Source organism: Genypterus blacodes, unplaced genomic scaffold (genome assembly GCF_046128005.1).
Source record: "Genypterus blacodes isolate CSIRO-AG114 ecotype Tasmania unplaced genomic scaffold, CSIRO-AGI_Gbla_v1 ptg000156l_1, whole genome shotgun sequence".
Lineage (NCBI taxonomy): Eukaryota > Metazoa > Chordata > Actinopteri > Ophidiiformes > Ophidiidae > Genypterus > Genypterus blacodes.
This window is the reverse complement of record NW_027466957.1, coordinates 11453460-11472325: the sequence shown is the minus strand read 5'-3', so window position 1 is coordinate 11472325 and position 18866 is coordinate 11453460. Positions and strand designations below refer to the sequence as shown.

The window sequence follows — 18866 nt, the reverse complement described above, 5'->3', positions numbered from 1 at the left end:
CGTACCTCCATATTTCGTGGGGTTCCTTGAAGTTTTTGCTCCAACATGGCCAGTTTGCTGTTGATGTGCCCATTGATCTCATTGTGGATGCCATCAGAGGACCTTTGGGCACCTAGCTGAAGGTTCTTGGTTCTCAACAGTTTCTGGAGTAGTTGCTGTCCAGTTTCAGACCTAGCACCTTGAGCCCCAGGGTCTCCAGCATGAATAAAGCTAGTGTTATTCCCAGCATTGAATGCATCTCCCATGGCTTCTCGCTTTATAGCTCCAGGAGGAGGCTCTCCCTCCCCATCACATTGAACCTCCCTTGGTTCCTGTTTAATGTTCTGTAGGGTCATTTTGCATAAGTCCCCCTCTCTAGAGCTATGCTGTGTGTGAGGCACATGGCCATCCACAGCGTGTTGTTGCTGTGCATTGACACCTCTCTGTGGCCCATTGAGCGGGTCTGTGGGCATCTCAATGCCAGAAGTGTGAGATTCTACCTTTAATCCTGGACAATGAAGTGGACTCTTAGCCCCTGGTGACCTGAGTGGAGAGGCCTTGACTTGACTGTATGGACTCCCCCTTCCAGCTCTACCGTCAGCTAAGGAAGGTGAGGAGACATGGACTGAATGAGGTGATGCTGGGGTGGCTGGGCTCATGCCAGTATCAAGTCTCTGAGCTAAAGGACCTCTTGGAGAACATGCATGGGATGGAGAGCCCTGCATTCGGCCTGCTGCAGTCATTAAGGCTTGTTGGTGGTTCTGGTTTGGTGTAGGTGGACGCATTGCCATAGCTTGGGTAATGGTGTGGTGTTGTTGGTCACCAGTGTTGACCATGGGTTGACGTGGTGACCCTGGCCTTATCATACGCCCCTGGTCCATGGGGGAACGTGGCACTGGGCCTCTCATAATCTGCTGTTGCTGCATCATCTGCCCATGAACTAGCATGCCCTGCTGCATCTGAGGAGCAACTCCAGGTTGTTGGTTCAACATGCCTGGCTGTTGTGGAGTGCCCACTGCTCCTGGTTTCCCCATGACTCCATATGGCATTTGTTGTCCTTCTACTCCTGGCATCTGCTGCCCAACCTGTGGCATGTGAGGCCTCAACTGCCCAGGCTGGCCTTGACCAATGGGCATACGCAGCATCTGTCCCTGTTGGAGCTGCCTTTGGGCAATCATGGCCTGGATGTGCTGTATCTGCTGGTTTGGGGGAAGGTTGCGAAGCTGAGGATTCTGAGCAATAATTGCCTGGATGTTGATGGGAGTGCGAATCTGCCCAGGTACTCCTGGTCTCTGTATCATCATTCCTTGCTGCTGGGCTCTAATCATGCCCATCATAGCCTGCTGTTTTTGCTGCTGAGCCATGAGTGCTTGCTGCTGTGGATTGTGACTCATCACAGGTTGTGGGTGGCCAGGGTGGGTTTGACCCATAATGTGCGGTTGAATGTTTGGATCTTGTGACTGCTGCATGAGATTCTGAACAGTTTGTTGTTGTTGTTGTTGATGATGTTGTTGCTGTTGCTGCTGTTGCTGCTGATGATGTTGCTGCTGTTGTTGTTGCATTATGAAATCAGTCTGCTCCTGCTTTATTTGCATCAACCCAGGCTTGTCTGCATTGAGAGACCCTTGCCTTTGGAGAGTGAGTGAAAGCTGTTGTTGTTGTTGCTGTTGCTGCTGAAGCATACCCGTTTGTTGATTTCCAGCCAAACCTGTTTTTTGTTCAGGTATAGACTGTGGATCTGTTTGTTGTTGCTGGGCCATATAAATCTGAGCTTGATGTTGTTGTACTTGGTGGCGTCCAATGTCAGATTGTTGATCGGCCACAGAGGGTGGCTGGGCCATCTGATTGGGAGCGGACGGCCCACTCTGCTGTGGGGGCGTTCTTGAATCAGGACTGAGGATCCCACCCTCTTTTGGTCCCGAGTTCTGACTGTCCTGTGAAAACTGCTGTAAGCTTTCTGTGGATCCATGCGGTTGTGGCGTGATACTTCCTGCTGAAGGTGAAGAGCCCATCTGAGGCGTTGAAGGTTGAGAAAGTCCTCCTTGCTCTTGGCTGGATGGTTGTCTTTGCTGTGCAATTTGTTGCTGCTGCTGAGGGTTGGGTAGATTCTTAACAACATTCTGCTGCTGCTGAGACACAAGCATCCGCTGGGCCAAAATGTTTTGTTGTTGTGGAGTCAAATGGACTTGTGGACCCCTAAGACCAGGAAGCCCTGGAGGTAGAACCATTCCCTGCTGGCCCATCATTAGCTGGGGCCTCTGTTGTGGTAGTGCAACAGACTGGTTACCCATGATTCCTGGCTGAGCTGCCATCATGGCCTGTGGATTGCCAATGGGCTGGCCTGCTATAAGGTTCTGTGGCGGTGGTGCCACAGGCTGGCCTCCAAGCATTCCTTGAGTAACGTTCTGCTGACTGGCCTGGTTAGCCACCATTCCTTGTTGAGTGTTTGGTTGTTGTTGGGTCATAAGTGGGTTCCCCATCATACCAGGCTGTGGCTGAGTGATCAAGCCCGATTGCTGATTAGGATGTTGCATCGGCTGCTGGCCCATCACCACCTGCTGTTGTTGGAGTTTAGCCATTTGCATTCTATGTTGCAGTTGTCTTTCTTGGAGAAATCTGGGGTCTGCACCCTGCATTCCAGGCCCTTGGGGGAAGAACCTTGGTGGAGCTCCAGAGGGACCAGGAGCCCTGGCTCCAAGGCCAGCAGGAAGCTGAGGTTGTGCTCCTCCAATGAACTGCTGCCCTTGGGGCATCCTGACGGGCATTCCACCTTGGGGCATCATTCCAGGGTGCTGGTTCATCATTGGTGTTCCTTGTTGGCCCATCATAATCTGTCCAGGCATCTTGGAAAACATGTGAGGGGGGCCCTGTGTGGAGTGCCCTGGGTTCATAAGTCCTGAGCCTTGCTGATGCTGTTGCTGTTTGCTTCTGTACTCTGCTATGAGATTGGTGTGCTCCTTCTGCTGCTTGCGTACCTAGAACATAATTGCGAACACATTTGCATGAAGAAGCCAAAAGCATTTGCAGATGACAAGTAGGTACACATGTTAGTAAATGTTTGATTTTTTTTTCTAAATCGGTTTAATAGAATCACCCTACCTGATCAAGCTGTTTCTGAATCTTGCTCTGCTCTTCTGTAACCAACTTCAGTTTCTCTGCATCTGCCTCAGCAAACTCCCTGCCTGCTTTCTTAGCAGTGCGTTGCTTGGCACACAATGCCTTTCGTGATTTGCGGTGAGCTCCAATCTGCTCCTCTAAAAATTTTAATTGCATTTGAAGTAACTGCTGTGTGTGAAGAAGCCATTCCTCATACTGATGTTGTTCTGCGTCATCTAAAACAGAAGCACATATTTAAATACCCATAAAAGTATTGAGAGAGCAAAGTGACATTTTCTAGATGATTAAACAAAGATCTAACAAGAGAAGGAATAACATACTGATGATTCCTTGTACAAACTGGGGAGGATTAGGTCTCGACTGTGTTGGGTCACTTGTTTCTCCCTCCTAAACAGAAAGAAATCAAACAATTAGCAACACTGACAGTACATTAAATGAATCCCTAAACTGAAGGGATGGATAAGCATTTAAATTCTAAAATAATCATCATTTTGTTCTGTCAGTAGCCTTGTTAGATCCCCAGATTGTCTAATGAGTCTACAGAGTTGTAGTAGGTAATGAGCCAGATAGAGGTGACGGGCAGTTGATGCTTGCTGACCCTTTTTTTTTTTTTTTTTTTTTTTTTTAACAGATGAGCAAATAGTCCGGCAGAGGGAAATACACATCTACAGCACCACAGCAAACTGTGAGAGATTACATTTTTAAAAGATTCTACTAGATATTTAAGTGAAGTGCTCTACTATTGCTAAATGACTTAAATTAGCCATACAACTGGCAGGGACACCAGTAAGAAGGCAACCATCTCTCACACCTGCAAATTCAAGAGCAGGGAAAAAGGCTACAGTGTACGAAGAGAAAGTGTCTGGAGGTTTACTCCCTGTCACAATGTTTTTGCAGTTTTAACATTAAAATGCCATGTTATGGTGCATTGTGAGATGAGAATATAAAGAAAACACATGATCAAGCAATCCAATGACATACAAACTGTGTTATACATAACGAACTCCGGGAACAATTGGCTATGCCGATCACACTGGCGACATACACTTTGCTGTGTCATGGCAATACAGTTAACCAATGTGTGTATCGTGTGTGTAAACTATACACACACTATACAAACATTGGTAAACTGCATTACCATGACACAGTTTAAACTGAACAAAAAAATGAACCCGTAACATCTGACCAAACAGGCAATGAGTTTGCAGCTATGGTCTCTTCAATCATGAATAAGTTTTATAAATGATAATCAACACAGCCGTACAACAGAGCGTACCTTTGGTGGTCCAGGTGGAAGCTGAGCCTGGTCTGTGCCTGGAGCAGAGGCCAACCTTTGGGCAAGCAAAGAGACTTGTTGTCTGGAGACAATGCAAAGCAGAAAATTCACAATGAAGGCCTGCAGTGTACAACAAGAGCTTCTTTAGAGGGACGCAGCTACATATAACTGAAAGAGTGCGCTTATGGTCACATTGATCCCACCCAATATGGTTTTACTCAAGGATATCTGCAACCTGGCAAAGTTTAATTGAAATGCTACAGTCATGAGAAACTCTCAATGTGACAGTAAAGTGTTTTTGCTATGGAAATATCATAAATTAAAATAGCAGCATTAACTGTTCTATAAGAATTAACTGTTCTATAAGAACAGTTAATAGAACTGTTAACTGTTAACTGTTCTATAAGAACAGTTAACAGTTAAGAACTGTTCTGTATACCGATCTATTTCACTGTTGGTTCCAATGTAATATTCATTTGTTTAATTTAGCTGAATGATTTTATCCTTTTTGTCTGTTGCATTTTGCTAAGTCTGGGAACAGGAAGCTTTCCTACATAAGCTGAAGCAAGTTGCAATATTTTACATTACTCAAAAAAACAAACCAAAATAATCCATCAGCCATTACTGCATGCTGTCTTCATCAATACGACAACTTTTCTACCGTTGCTAAACATAAAAACATATTTAATTTGTATTCCTGGCAATTCCAAGAGTATATTTAAAATATGCCCAACTGGGAGGATAAATATTTAATGGGATTGATGGAAACACTTGGTGTACTCGGTGCTCCATCTCTGACTCATCTTCTGACAAAGAATTACAATACAAAGACACATTAAGTATATTATGAAATATCTATACATAACAAAAAGGTACCTGTTAATGCCAGAGGGTACAGCCATTGGGTCCTGTGCCAACACTCTCTTTATACCCTTAAGTGCCACCATCTTTGCTTTGGCAATGGGATCCATGATGTCATCAGAAACAAATTTGTCTAAATCTGTAATAAGGAGATAAATATGTTTTAAGAAACATAATCAAATAAAAAAAAACAATAACACTGACAGACGATGCTGCTTACCTTTATCAGGGAAAAAGTTGTTGGCTACAGAAGGCTGTTTGACCATTGCTTGTTGTTGCTGTTGTTGTTGTTGTTGTTGTTGTTGTTGTTGTTGTTGCTGCTGCTGAAGACTGATATTTGAATGAAGGCCTCCAGGCTGTGCCATCCTCATCATACCTTGTTGCTGGGCCATGGTCATATGAGGTGGAGGTACCATTCCTGCTCCCATGGGCCTTTGCTGCTGCAGCTGTTGCTGCAAAACGTGCGGAGGACGAGGTACCATCCCTGGCTGAGCAATCATTCCCTGTGGTGGTCTGTGGTGTTGCGGCAGCAATATTTGCCCAGGTGTCTGAGGGTTAGGCTGCTGATTTGGGATACCAGGAAAATGAGATGCCATGCCTCCTTGATTTAGGGAGTTGAGCTGTTGCTGCTTCTGTAATTCCTTTTTCTCGTGCTCCAGTAGATCCTGTATTAGAAGAGGCAGCTCACCATCTAAAGAGCTCTCAACCTTGGCAAGATCTACTGCAGGGGAGTGCTGTTCCCCTACATCAGGCAGTCCAAGTGGATCATCACCCATATCTGCATGTGGAGTAGCTTGGTGGAATGGCAAAGGATCAGCTTGTCCCGGAAGTCGGTATTGTAGCCCACCTAATCTAACAGAACTGAGTGAAGCAGACTGGTTTTCATGTTGTACAGTCTTCATTTGTGCTGTGGTCCCACTAAAAAGCATCGACACAGCCTCTCCCATTTCATCTTTCACCACAGTCTGTCCAGGCTGCAGCTGTGGGGTCATGCCTCTTTCCTCTATTTTGACTTTTGAGATATCTGCAATTTCTGGGGGTGGTAGTTGGGTAGCAGACCTCCCTGCAGTAACAGAGGCAGATAAAAGGGAGCTCCCCCCGGTATCCTCCTTGGTTTTTCTCTCTGCTTTAATGAGCTCAGATCTAGAAGATGAAGGTGCTTCGCTTTCTGCTTCGACCAACCGTAACTGGTCAGAGAAGACATCCTTGGGGTCTCCCTGGTCCAGTTCAGGATCAGTATAAGCCAACAGGTCAAACTCATCACTGTTAAGCAAATCATCTAGATGGGGATCATTGGTTTCTAGGTTGTCCAGGTTGCCTAGGTCGTCATCTCCTTTGTCAGGGTCCAGGTCTAGTGCCAAATCATCCTCATCCTCCACACCACCATCTCCTGGGGCATCACCTAATCCCTCAAGATCAGGCTCTGGCAATTCTTCACTGGCAGGGAGGGTCTCTCTACCCAGGCTGGATTGGGGAGGTCGATGCTGCTCAGAGCTTGGAGTGATAGGATTTGAGGTAGCTGCCTGGGGTAGCAGCTGGGGCTGTTGTGTTGCTGTGCCTGCAGACTGCTGAGGCAATAAGACAGACATTCCAGCCTCCTGTAATCCCAGCTGTGGATCACTGGCCCCCTCTGTTTGACCGCCACCAACCTGAGCCATTGCATGCTGCTGTATATAAGGTGCTGCCATCTCTTGCTGTGGGACATAGAAACGTGGTCTGGGCTGAGGTCCTCTGGGCATAAACTGGGGTCGCAGGTGTAGCCTTTGAGAGTTGTGTCTTAGCTCAATGAACTGCGGTGGGGGTCCTTGACCCAGTGCCTGCATGGGCTCTCCTCCATGTCCAGGTAAAACAGCATGAGAGTTGCCCATATTATCAATGGCTTGGGTGTTCACAGCAGAGTTGAGATTGTGCCTCACACCCATGGCCTCCATGCCAGGCTGGGGAAACCTGCGCGGACCTGGAGCTTGGCCATGCCATTGAGGAGGGAACGGTGCACGGGCAAACATGCCCTGAGGTTTAGCGGACACTGGTGGCCTAAAGGGAAGAAACACAAAAAGTGCAATACATTTCAATTGTTAATTACAAAGTGTTAGGACCAAATTAAGGAGAAATTTGCTCTTCTGTTGAAAATGAATTTATTTCTTTGACTAAGGTGCGCTCCTGAAACAACTTCTTCTTCTGGGTTAACATCACGGACTCCCAACTACATTACAGAATCTGCTGTTTTTATTTGGATATATACCAACAGATGTGCTGTTCAATTATTTTTTAACATTGAGTGAAATCTGTGGAAAGTTAACAAAAATTGAATGTAAATGATGGCGTCAACTAATAGATTTTCACTTTGAATGCAAATCTTCGACATGTTTCGAGAAATTTGTACCGTAGTTCATTGGGATCCATGATGACAGGGGTTCCTGGAGGTGGTGGCCGAATGAGCTTCTCTTCCATGCCACCAGCAGCCATAGTCATAGGTATCTTTCCTATCAAAGGAGCCTGAGGTCCAGAAGTAGCAGCAACAACACGATCCTACAGGAAGAGTCAACAATAGAACATGGCTCCTATGCAGACATTGGTTTGCAACATTTCTTGGCTTAATGTACTTAATGTGTGTAAGGTGTGTACCTGTGGATAAGGTGGAGGTGCTCTGTGGGCCTTGTCTTGCTGAAATGATCCCATCTCACCTCCAGACCACCCAGGGGAGGCACTGCCAGCAGCAGCAGCCGCCTCCTTTTCTTGTCTAATGGAGTTTCTTTGCATTTGTTGTCTGATTAAGAACTCCCTCAGTCTCTGACGCTACAAAAGGACAAGATGTATGCATTAGTAACACACCTAAGCACAAAATATTATTTTTTTTACTTGGTGTGCAGGTTACCTGTCTGTGCTTCTCCAACTCAGATGGGCTGAGGCCCACTAATGCAGGATCTTGCAATGGAGAAATGTCAGGCATGTCTTGATTGCCTGGCATAACTGGCTGATTAGGCATTCCCAGAGGGCGGACAGCTGCACCTTCTTGAGCTCCAGAAGGAGGTGGGACCCTCGAGTTGAAGCCGTCAGTGCCCATATTCTGCTGCGGTTGTGGCTGCTGTTGCTGTAGTGGACCCTGTACCATCTGAGCCTGTTGTTGTGTTAGTTGATAGCTTCCAGTGCTGGGGCTTCGACTGAAGGGAGGAGGCGCTGACAGTTTACCAGTGAGAGGCTCCCCTATAGAATTGGAGGGAACAGTAGGTGGGAGTGGCTGGTTAGGATGAGGGGATGTTTTGTAACTAGAAGTTCCCTCTGGAGCAGCAGAGGTAGGGCGTGGGGGCTTGTGGATAGTAGCAAAAGGGTCTCTAGATTGCGGTCTTGAGGGTGGTTGAGAGCAAGTGTCCGGGGACTGGAAACGAGCAGGTGATTGCACAGAGAATGCATCATTGGAAAGACCTCCAGGAGTGAGGGGAGACTGAGAGCTCCCCTGGGACTGGGGGCTGGAGGGAATTCTAGGAACAAGCTCCTGTTGAGCTACAGGGTGTCTCTGGGGCATAAATGAACAGCCGTCTCCTGTCTGCAGTCTTGGAGTGAGGGTTGACTGACTGTGTGGGTCACAAAAAGGGGTGGATGGAGACTGCCTGTAGCCTTCAGAATGGTGGCTTGGGGAAGCTCCAGGCTGATATGCACCGCCCTCCCCTTGGTGCATCCGTGGCGTCATTGGTGCCTTGAATAGACCATCCCCAGACTCAAGTATCCCAGCAGGAGAGCCGGCGGCTAGCTCAGGTCTCCCAGCTGAAGAGGAACGAGGAGACGGTACACTCATGTCAGCCCTGTACTGCCCTGTGCTTGCAGGTGAAGAGGCCATCGCTGAGGGGGATGGGGATGAACCATATTCTGTTCGCACCATCCCTTGCTGGCTTCTGAAAGGATCTCCATAGTGGGTATTGTGGGATGGGGAGAAGAGAGGTGATTCCCCAAACCCAGCACCTCTTGAATGAGGGCTTTCTGGAGGTCCTAGGGACTCCTGAGAGCCTTGTTGTGATTGTGGTAGGTGACCCTGTTGCTGCTGCAGCTGTGTTCTGAAGTAGGGGTCAACCTGTTGGGCCCGTCTGGGTGTTCCAGGAGTTCCTGGTTGCATGTCGAAGGGGCCAAGACTAGCTGGCCGTCCCTGAGGAGGACCCTGTGGGCCAGAAGCAGGATAACCTGAGGAAGAGACCTGTAAGGGGCTAGCCCCAGCTTGAGAAAAGGGTGTGGTGGGGTGAGAGTGAGAATGAGGGGACCGAGGAGGAAGCTTGGCCAAGGGATCCGTTCGGATTTCAGCTGACCCTGGGGTCTTGACAGGTCCATCTGAGAAAAATGCTGAAGATGATCCTGATTCCAGAGGGAACGGATATGGACTTTCTGCAGAGCTGGGTTGGGAAGAGGTGGACGCAGACCCTGAGGGTGGAGGGATCTGGAGGTGTAAAGTTGGTCTTTCTCCTTTAACACGTCCTGGCTCAACCTTGACAGGCCTGCAAACCTGACTCTCTGCCTGCTGTGAAAAGATAGGAATGCACAGAGCTCAAATGAATCAAATACAAGCACAAAGACTGTAATTACATCATCATTCCCATTCACATTGACAAAAACTACACACAAGTATGAACTCACCTTCTGTGCCTTGTTGATCCGCTGAGCTGCTCGGTTGTCTTTGGCCTTTTGCTAAAGAAAGAAATCAGACTTTAGATCATAAAAAGAAATACTATGCAAGTACATTAGTGAAAGAGTAAGCTCTAATTTTGCATTGTAACTTCAACAGCAACACTCCCTACAGGAACAATGCCAGCTATGGAATTTTTATGTTATCTAGAGGAACAGAAATTTAATTGGTATCTCTATTGTCAATTCCTAATTATAGGGAGCATGAGCAACAAGTACCTAGAATCATTGACAGCACAAATGCTACATCATAACTGCAGATATTGCCCATTTGTTTTAAATTGTTTTGTTGAAAAATAATTTGCTCTAACTCCTGACCTAACATGGACCAATGTAGCAATCTATGAGGCACTATGTTACGACAAGGAAAGCAGGTCTCACAGCTCATCTCTAGCAGTGATATGGTTTACTAATTAACAGGCAGCCCTGTTTACCTGTAAAGCTGGGATTGCATTGTCCAATTGTGCTTGAGTGTGACATTTATGCTCAACTCAGACAAAATGAATTCCATATACACTATGGGAGGCCTTACATAATTTATCAGTTTGTATCCAATACCTATGGGACACACAGTTGAGCTTGGTGATGTTAGAATTTTATTTTTCTAAACCAGTTTAAAAAAAACTTACCAGATAAGGAACCTTGTCAGCAGCTAATACTTTCCTCCAGATCTTCATGATTTGCTTACAGCGACTGGACCAGTCTGTGAAAGGGACAACAGGTTTCTATACAGTCTACCCATGACATAATCCTTGACTTCGAAAAACCATGGCCATGTAGTGTAGCTGTACACATTGGGACATCTATTCTTTCAAACCCACCTGGGTAGTCCTGCTTAAGACTGGGAAAGTTGGTGTTGGCATAAAGCACTGGGGAAATTGTTGAGAGCTCTCCCAACTCCTCATCCTTCTCCCAGCGCTGCAGACTGCGCTGGTTGTAAGACAGCCCGTCACCCTCTGCCTCAGTGGGGGTTGGTGGGGAGGAGGGAGTAGCTGGCGTAGAGGGAGTGGCCCAAGGGCTCTCCTCGCCCCCATCTGGACTGAACAGCCCTCCACGGTCCCTATATATCGTATGACAGGTCAGTTATGGACAATATGTAAACAATATGTAAATGTTGAACTGAAAAAATATGTAAACTTTGATAATGAGAGTGCTGCTCTGTGTGATGAATAAAACAAACACATGTGGAGCCTTTGACCAGTAGTGCTCCTGTAGCAATATGTTTTGATGTGTTGGCCCCAGTGTTGTTTACTGAGATGCCTACTAGCGCACACACGCACACTGATGCTTTCCAAATGGATCTGCATAAGTTCTATAAACTATGGTATTAAACAGGCATCTTACTCCTTAAGAAGAAGAAACTGTAAATACAACAAAATATGCAAACAAGTACATTGCATAACTGGAGGTGTTCCTTTCTTCAAACAAGTTTGCTGCAACTGCCATAACTACAAGATGGCTTCATATTAGTGATGTATTCAATTACACCCATGCAATTTAAATTTTTATCTTTAGCTGGAGGATTGTAAGTACTCCGTGTTTCATCTTACACTGACTTGATATAAAAGCTTACTCCACTCAACTTGGCTTTTATAAGAAATAACAGGGTTACACATATCAGTCTATTATTATTTGTCATTTTCTCACCCTTATTTCTCAGTTTAATCTTTACATTTTACAAAACATACATTGTTGAATGAGCAAATTCAGTATTGCTATTTACAGTATAACAAATTGTTCTCAAATGAATTGCACTTGAATAGTTTTGGATCCTACCGCATGTCAAAGAATGGTGACTGAGAAAGGCCAGGAAAGGCATCCATCATTCCAGCTGAGGGTAAGGGCCCTGTGACAGATATTCAATGCTTTAGTCAGAAGCCAAATCAATCTTTCACATTAATTATGAAACACACAACTTAGAATTTCAAACAGCTTTCAGAATATGGTCATCTGTAATTATCCCTGGTTATATGTACCTGATGGGAGAGTTCTCTGTGGCAGAGCACCGCGAGTGAGCTCTCCCTTACCACCCTCCAAGATGGGCTTCATGCCACCCAAAGAAGAGCCCTCTGAGACGCCAAGAACCTTTCTGAAGAATTGTTCAGAGTCCTGACTCTCTACCCCTTGTGGAAGACCTGGAACATAAAGAAAAAAGTAGGTTGTAAACAATGGGTATTCAATTGTTTAAGTGAGCATTATATAAAAAGTTTTAAAAAAAAAATACCTTCTCTTTTCTCTGTATCCGAGCCATGGGGATCAGTTGAGGTCTGGTCCTTCAGAGATGAGGATGGTGCAGAAACTCCTGAAGAAATGCGCAATTTCAAGAACAACTCATTAACACAACGTTACCATAAGACTACAGTGAGTAATCACATCAATTTCCAGAAGGGCTTACCTGCACTTTCTCCCTGAGCCTGCGGTGACCCTTCGCGCTTGATAGGCAAAGAATCTTCCACCACATGATCTTTAACCTCAGCTAGTGAGAGTAGAACAAAGTCACACACTGTACTGACATTTTCTGCATCCAGTATAACAACATTTTTGCCAAAACATTCGCATGCACAATAGGTCAGGTTAGAATTCTTACTCTCTGAAGCACAAGTTTTGACCCCTGGTTGTACTGGCAATGCAGGTCGGACATGGAATGCTCCTGGCCTCTGCCCTGGAGGTACCAAGACGGCTTTCTTACTGAGATCCATCAAATTCTTCCCAAAGAAAGCCTCCTGCATGGAAAGAAACATTTAGGATAGGAACATTGTATTACTAAATACTGTTGATTTTGAGACTGAAGCACCCATGATGGAAACATTACACACCTGGAGATAGGCTGGAAACATATCCTCAAGTTTGCTCTTCTTCCGGCCCCGACGTTTCTTGGCCTGCTCCTCACCCTCCACTGGCTTTGGATCCATTATGTTATCTGTGTCAGGGTGAGGTCCTACACGCATTTAACAGCAAGACATGAAATTTTGTTTCTTAAATTCATGAATTAAAAGAGATAAGACAAGAGCCAAAAGATTTGTGGCAATGCTAAATGACACTAATTGTAGCCATATAGATCAGAGAGCAACTGCCAATTTCACAGGTCACATAATCCTGAGGTAAAGCACTGAAATATGTCTAAAAAAGACCACAGAATGATCCCATTTTATTCCCCGTTGTAACACTTAAGACAACTTAAGACCAAGCAAAGAAGAGATTAAATGAAGTCTACTCTTACCCATACCTTCCTCGATGGTTCTCTCAATTGGCTGTCCATCTAATGTAGACTCTCCAGCCAACTGGGCAAAAAATTCTTTCTTCAACCTTGTGTGACACTTCCTTTGGCGTACCATGAAGCCTCCAATTCCTGGCAGAATTTCAGAATTAATATTTGGAGCAGCTAAGTGTGTGTAAATGTGTACTTAAAGCCTCATATGAATTCAGCCTTCTTACCAGGTCGGTATGGTTTCCTCTTTCTTTTCTTGCTATCCTCTGTCTCATCTGCACCACCTTTGAGACCATCGCAGTCAGCCAAGCCATCAGCACCTCCTTCTGCGCACGGGCTCCCAGGATTCTCCAGCTTGGGTTCACAATCCATCGGTTCCCCGCAGACTAGACATAAACATTACATTTAAGCCCCAAGAAGCAAAATGTAACTGTCCATACATGAATTAATGTAAATGTAATGTAAATATGCCAACCTTTGCCCTCCTCCCCTTCTCCATCAACCTCCTTTAGATCCATTCCGTCAGGACCACCTTCACAACAGAGGGTACCGAGGCGGGAGCGGCGCTGGCGTCTCTTGTGCAGTGGAGACATGGAGATGCTGCGTAGCAGTGTCATACCCGATTCTGTCAGCCATACACCCTCCAAACGGTAAAATTGGGGCTCTGTAAAGTGTATCATATTTAGAAATCGCAGTGGCTTACAAGATCAGTCCAGCCATGCAGAATATGGTATGTGAAAGAAAACACGACTCAGCAAACTCCACTTACCTGGCTCTTTGATCTTTATTGAAGCCATTATGGCTGACTCCACTACTGCAAAAAAAGGCACAAAGCAGGTACAGTAAGGCAAAAGAAAAAAATCAAGTTATCAGTACAGACAAGAAAATCCTTTGAATGTTTCTGAAGCTATTTTGAGTCTTCCAAGTTTAAAACTATGTTGTGCGACTTACCCACAGGTTTTGGAACATATGGGGTGCAGGATGTGCATGCAAAGCCTTCATCAGAGGCTTGTTCCACCTCGTCTTCCGTGTACAGACTTTCACACACAGCATGCACCCATCTATACAAAAGCACAGGAATACATTGATACACATTCACCTAATATATTACACTGCAAATTAAAGATCTTATGGAATAATTCATGGCAAGAAACCTACATAAATAATCCATTCCCCACTAGTCTTCATTAGCTGTGATCTCATGAATATCCCCAGTCTGTGTGTGTGTGCATGTATAGTTCTAATGAGCAGTACCCACCGATCGCAGTGCTGGCACTGCAGCAGGAGCTCCTCCTCCATGAAATTTTCTCTGCATACCGGACAAGAGACTAAGCTGGCACAGGGGCCACAGTGGGTATAGTTGTTCTGCCACTCACAGTGGAAACCCGGTGAGTTGGAACCACACTGTACACAGCATACACACCTGCACAGAAGAAGCAACACTCGTTATTGATCTTAACAAAGGTATTAAAGAAGGGTTGCAAAATGTAAGTGTCCCACTTGAGTGCAGTGTTTTTTGTTTCTCCAGAAGGAAGAGGCAGACAGCTGGGCCTCTGAATTGCTAATTGCTGAGGCATGAGCATTTTACATAACATGCAAATTTACATGGATTCATTTCCATATGACCCCATTCAAATGTACAATGTTGAACAAAGCACTCCCATTTTTTACCATTTGCACTTCCAACCACCCTTAGGTACGGTGTGCAGAGGAGGATCCAAGCAATAGGTATGGTAGCTGACATCGCAGTCATCGCACAGCAGCAGACGAGAGGGGTCTGAGGCCTTTCCACACATCTCGCACACGATACATTCCAAACATCGCCAACCCTTACGGAGCATCGTCTTTGTGATCTGCAAAATAATTCATATTTAATCTACATGGATGTATAAACTAGTATGAATAGAAGAAAAAAATGTCGGACCACACTGAGCTTACTTTGCTGTTCACACAGTAAGGATGGTAACACTGAGCACACTGAGCACAGGCCAACAGCTGCCCCTCTGCACCCTTTCCAAAACTGCCACACACAACACACATATCCTAAGACAGAGGAGAGAACACAGGATGAAAAAAGGGTAAGACAGACAACAATGATTCCATTTGTGTTACAGCAAACTGGCATTTGTGGCTCTTGGCACAGGGTAATTGGAAATGTCAAACTACAACAAGAGCTGTACCTGGAGCAGGACGAATTTATCAGTGTTTGAGAAGAGAACCACAGTGTTTTGCATGGTGTCATCTTCTTCTTCCTCCTCCTCCTTACTTATTGCAGTTTCTGCTGTTGTCATGCTTAGCTGTGGAATAGGGAATAAATTAGAGAAATGTGGAAAAAACATCAAATGCAAATAAGAATAACAATCTGAATCACATAATACAGCTCACCAAGAAGGCATCGATACAAGAGGCCATGGCTTTGAGGCGCGACCTCCCACCACGACCCCTCCCTCCACCACCCCCTCGAGGTCGCCGTTTCCCAGGGAAGCTATTGCTCCTCCCCTAAAGTGGGAGGAAAAGCCATTTCAATGTCAGGTCGTGTTACTGGTAGAGATTTGAAATGACAATGCCGTATGAAATAAAAAACAGTAGTCCTAAATGTCATCTGCTGATGCACACCTATTCTATATCCATTGTTAACGTACCTGTTTGACCCGTGAGCGGCCTGGGGATCCTCTGCGCTTTCTGTCGCTTTTGAGAGGTTCAAAGGGCATTGAATCATCAGTCTCCGTGAGCAGGTTATCGGCGTGTGACAGGCCAGCGGGGACAAGGCCAAGCTCCATGGATAGCTGGTGATCAGGCTCTCCTGGAGAGCCCATAAACCCACTGCTGCTTCCATCTCCATGACTCATGTTGGACATTTCATCCAACAGAAGCTCTGACTTCAGCTCTGGCTCTTGAGAATCCAGGAGCTCTTGACTATCATTCTGTTCTTCTCCCTTCATTTGCTCATCATCATATTCCTCGTCCTCATCCTCCTCCTCAGAATGAGGTAGTAGCCTCCTCTCCATGTCAGCAGTAGTGAGCGCCTCTTGTGTGTCTACTGCCACAATGGCAAGAGAAAGACGGGGAGAAGGAGATTTGAGGCCCATGCATGGATTACTTTCCTGCTCATCAGCCATGGGCACAGGCTCTGTTTTGTCCGGAGAGGCAGGAGGGGCTGGTGAATTTGGTGGAGAATGATCCATCAGTTCTGTGACAGACATGGCATCAGAGCCATTCTTTAATGACGGAGACAATGTTTCCTGTTCCACTGAACTGTTTGCCTCCTGCTTCCTCTTCGCCTCTAGATTTTCAGGGCCCTTTTGAGACACTGGTGTTGGTTCTGCCTTAGGAGTCTTAGACAGAGGCTCTGCAATAAGGTCCTGGGAAGGAGTGTCTTGGGTCTCCTGGCTGACTGCCTCTTCTGCTCTCTCTTCAATAACAGGAAGACAAGAGGCACCCTGTTCTGTTGTTGCGCATTCTGCATTTGAGGTTAAGGAATGCATGTTATTAGTGTTATCGTACTTAAATCTATCATTAGATACGGTACACCATCATAATATAATAAAGTGCTGCCTTGTGTTGATTTTTAAAATATGTGTATTCAATGGGGTGTTCTGTGTTTACCTGTAGACTCAAGTGGGGCAGTGAGCATCTCTGAAGTAGATTCATCTGTTGCTGGCTGTGTATCATCCTCCATGGTTCTCTCCCCAACCTCTACCGTCTCCAAAACTGCAACATCAACCAGAAGCAGTTATCGTACACAAATATGGACAATATGGTACGCAATCACATTCTCCTACAAATGCAACATAAAAGATGACCGACTTGTGTTGAGCCTAGGTCACACTTACCCAACTCCATGGGTGTCTCCTTGTCACCCGTGGCCTCAGCCTGACCTATTAACACCTCCTCTGATGTTGCCTTCTGTGCTGGTGTCTCCTCCGGTAGGTCGGTCTGTTCTACGTTCATAATGCCTGCATTTGTTTGATTTGTCATCTCCACCAAATGCAATTGTCCTTCAGTCTCCTCAGCTGCCTCTCTGGTTTGTATTTCTGATGTGCATGGTTGAGTGACAGGCTGTTGCTGATCCTCCTTGCAGAGCAGGCAGATGCATTTGTCTTCTGGAGGCTCCCCCAGTGAAGCACACTCACTGTGCACCGACCTGAATAGATTGATGAAGATATCCAGGGAAGAATAATTCATGAAAACACTTGACACGATTTACAAGCTTACAAATACTCTGGTAAAAACCTTGTGTGTTGGCATGTTGAACTGACCTGTGGCACAAGCTGCAGCAATGCAGAGTGGCAGATGGGTTGGCAGCTTTGCTGCACACGCCACACAAAGAGCTGCGATGACGCTGGCAGCCCTCGCACACAGCATAGTTGTCAAACCACTGGGCTGAGCCTGGTAGCACCAGTCCACGGACACCACACTCCGAGCACACGCGACACCTCTGCCATAATACAGATGATGGGGATAGAAAAAGGTAAACCACATACATAGACCTATAGACTGAGCTCTTTCAAATACAACAATAAGTAAAAATGGATTAGTCTGGAGGATTAGGTCATCAAATAATTAACAAATACATAAATTAATTAGGTTTTTGCTGAATGTGGAAATTTTACAGAGATGAATAGCAAATGTGATTTACTCTGCATTTCCAAGGATCAGATGGAAGAGAGTCCATGGCTGGCTGGAGACAGAAAGTGTGGTAGCCCTTATCACAGGCATCACAAACCAACATCTTAGAGTCTTCTCCTGGTTGTCTGCAAAGAACAAGATAACACTCTCAAAAAAGAGAAATATAACTTGCTTCATGTTGGATAAAACAAGAAGTTAAGAATTGTATCTGAAATAAAGCGGGGCAATATGCAATGCCAAGTTGGACTCACCTGCAAGTCTGACACACTTTACACTCTGGGCACTGCCATCCTGCCCGCTGGATGGGTGTGGCACCAATCTCCAGACAGGCTGCATGATAGTGTAGGCCACAACCCGTACAGAACAACAAGTCCATGAGCTCCCCCACTGAGTCACACACGGCACACCAAGCCTCCTCACCTGCTGTAAGATGGACATAGAATTTTTAGTTAGAAATGAATACCAGCAGAATTGAGTTTCAAAAGTAATTATGCTGGGTGGTAGGGTTGTTCTATCTAAGTCGATATTTTGGACATGCAAATACAAAAAGCGTTTATGGAGTATTTGTGCCAAATACAATGGCAGTGAAAAACACCATATGCAAATGCAGGACCCCTGAACAAAATCATATTTTCGATGAAGATAACAACTTTTCTTACCCAACTCCTCTGCCTTGTCAATGTGCTCTGGACAGAGGAGAGCCAACTGTTTCATGGACTGGAAGGACCCACCAGCTGCCGAGCAGGGAAAGTGATAGAACCGTGAGCAGCCCTCAGCATGGCATTTGATGGTTGCACCCAGCCTTTTGCAGTATTCGCAAAGCTGAAACAAATAAGTTGTAACAATTTAGGCTCTTTAAAGCAAAACTCCTGTTACTCCCTATATTCCACCACCTATGGACTGTGGACTTACCCGCTGTGTCCCTGAGATAACGGCCTTATCCACATTCTCCAGCTCCTCATTCTCCAGCTGATTCACTCCATCCGACCACACCGCACACCAATGATGAACCCAACAACCTCCTACACATCACAAAGGCCAGGATCAATATAATTCCCAGACAAATCATAAGGAACTCTACCTTCATCTGCTTTATTTCTAACAGGAATAGGTTTTCGCTGAATCCCT

At 45.7% G+C, this 18866-nt stretch overlaps 1 protein-coding gene across 9 annotated transcripts in view; it reads right to left on the bottom strand.

Annotated features, from left to right (window-relative positions):
- Positions 1-18866, bottom strand: part of kmt2d (lysine (K)-specific methyltransferase 2D) — a 31217-nt gene that overhangs the window by 8405 nt on the left and 3946 nt on the right. For 3 of the 9 annotated variants that reach the window (XM_076166486.1, XM_076166479.1, XM_076166487.1), the window contains exons 5-40: positions 18651-18760; positions 18398-18560; positions 17990-18161; positions 17749-17863; positions 17369-17547; positions 16943-17253; positions 16716-16820; positions 15752-16569; positions 15495-15608; positions 15290-15406; positions 15048-15152; positions 14781-14962; positions 14368-14532; positions 14061-14170; positions 13879-13923; positions 13585-13773; positions 13337-13495; positions 13122-13250; positions 12718-12839; positions 12489-12624; positions 12297-12377; positions 12126-12203; positions 11878-12036; positions 11678-11747; positions 10723-10961; positions 10531-10604; positions 9854-9904; positions 8109-9737; positions 7859-8029; positions 7617-7762; positions 5454-7267; positions 5249-5372; positions 4373-4454; positions 3417-3483; positions 3079-3311; positions 6-2954 (exon numbers count right to left, since the gene is read on the bottom strand). In XM_076166486.1, coding sequence (XP_076022601.1) covers positions 6-2954; positions 3079-3311; positions 3417-3483; positions 4373-4454; positions 5249-5372; positions 5454-7267; positions 7617-7762; positions 7859-8029; positions 8109-9737; positions 9854-9904; positions 10531-10604; positions 10723-10961; positions 11678-11747; positions 11878-12036; positions 12126-12203; positions 12297-12377; positions 12489-12624; positions 12718-12839; positions 13122-13250; positions 13337-13495; positions 13585-13773; positions 13879-13923; positions 14061-14170; positions 14368-14532; positions 14781-14962; positions 15048-15152; positions 15290-15406; positions 15495-15608; positions 15752-16569; positions 16716-16820; positions 16943-17253; positions 17369-17547; positions 17749-17863; positions 17990-18161; positions 18398-18560; positions 18651-18760 — 11513 coding nt within the window. The remainder of the gene's footprint in view (positions 1-5; positions 2955-3078; positions 3312-3416; positions 3484-4372; positions 4455-5248; positions 5373-5453; positions 7268-7616; positions 7763-7858; positions 8030-8108; positions 9738-9853; positions 9905-10530; positions 10605-10722; positions 10962-11677; positions 11748-11877; positions 12037-12125; positions 12204-12296; positions 12378-12488; positions 12625-12717; positions 12840-13121; positions 13251-13336; positions 13496-13584; positions 13774-13878; positions 13924-14060; positions 14171-14367; positions 14533-14780; positions 14963-15047; positions 15153-15289; positions 15407-15494; positions 15609-15751; positions 16570-16715; positions 16821-16942; positions 17254-17368; positions 17548-17748; positions 17864-17989; positions 18162-18397; positions 18561-18650; positions 18761-18866) is intronic. The other 6 variants (XM_076166485.1, XM_076166483.1, XM_076166481.1 and 3 more) reach the window with 6 other exon arrangements.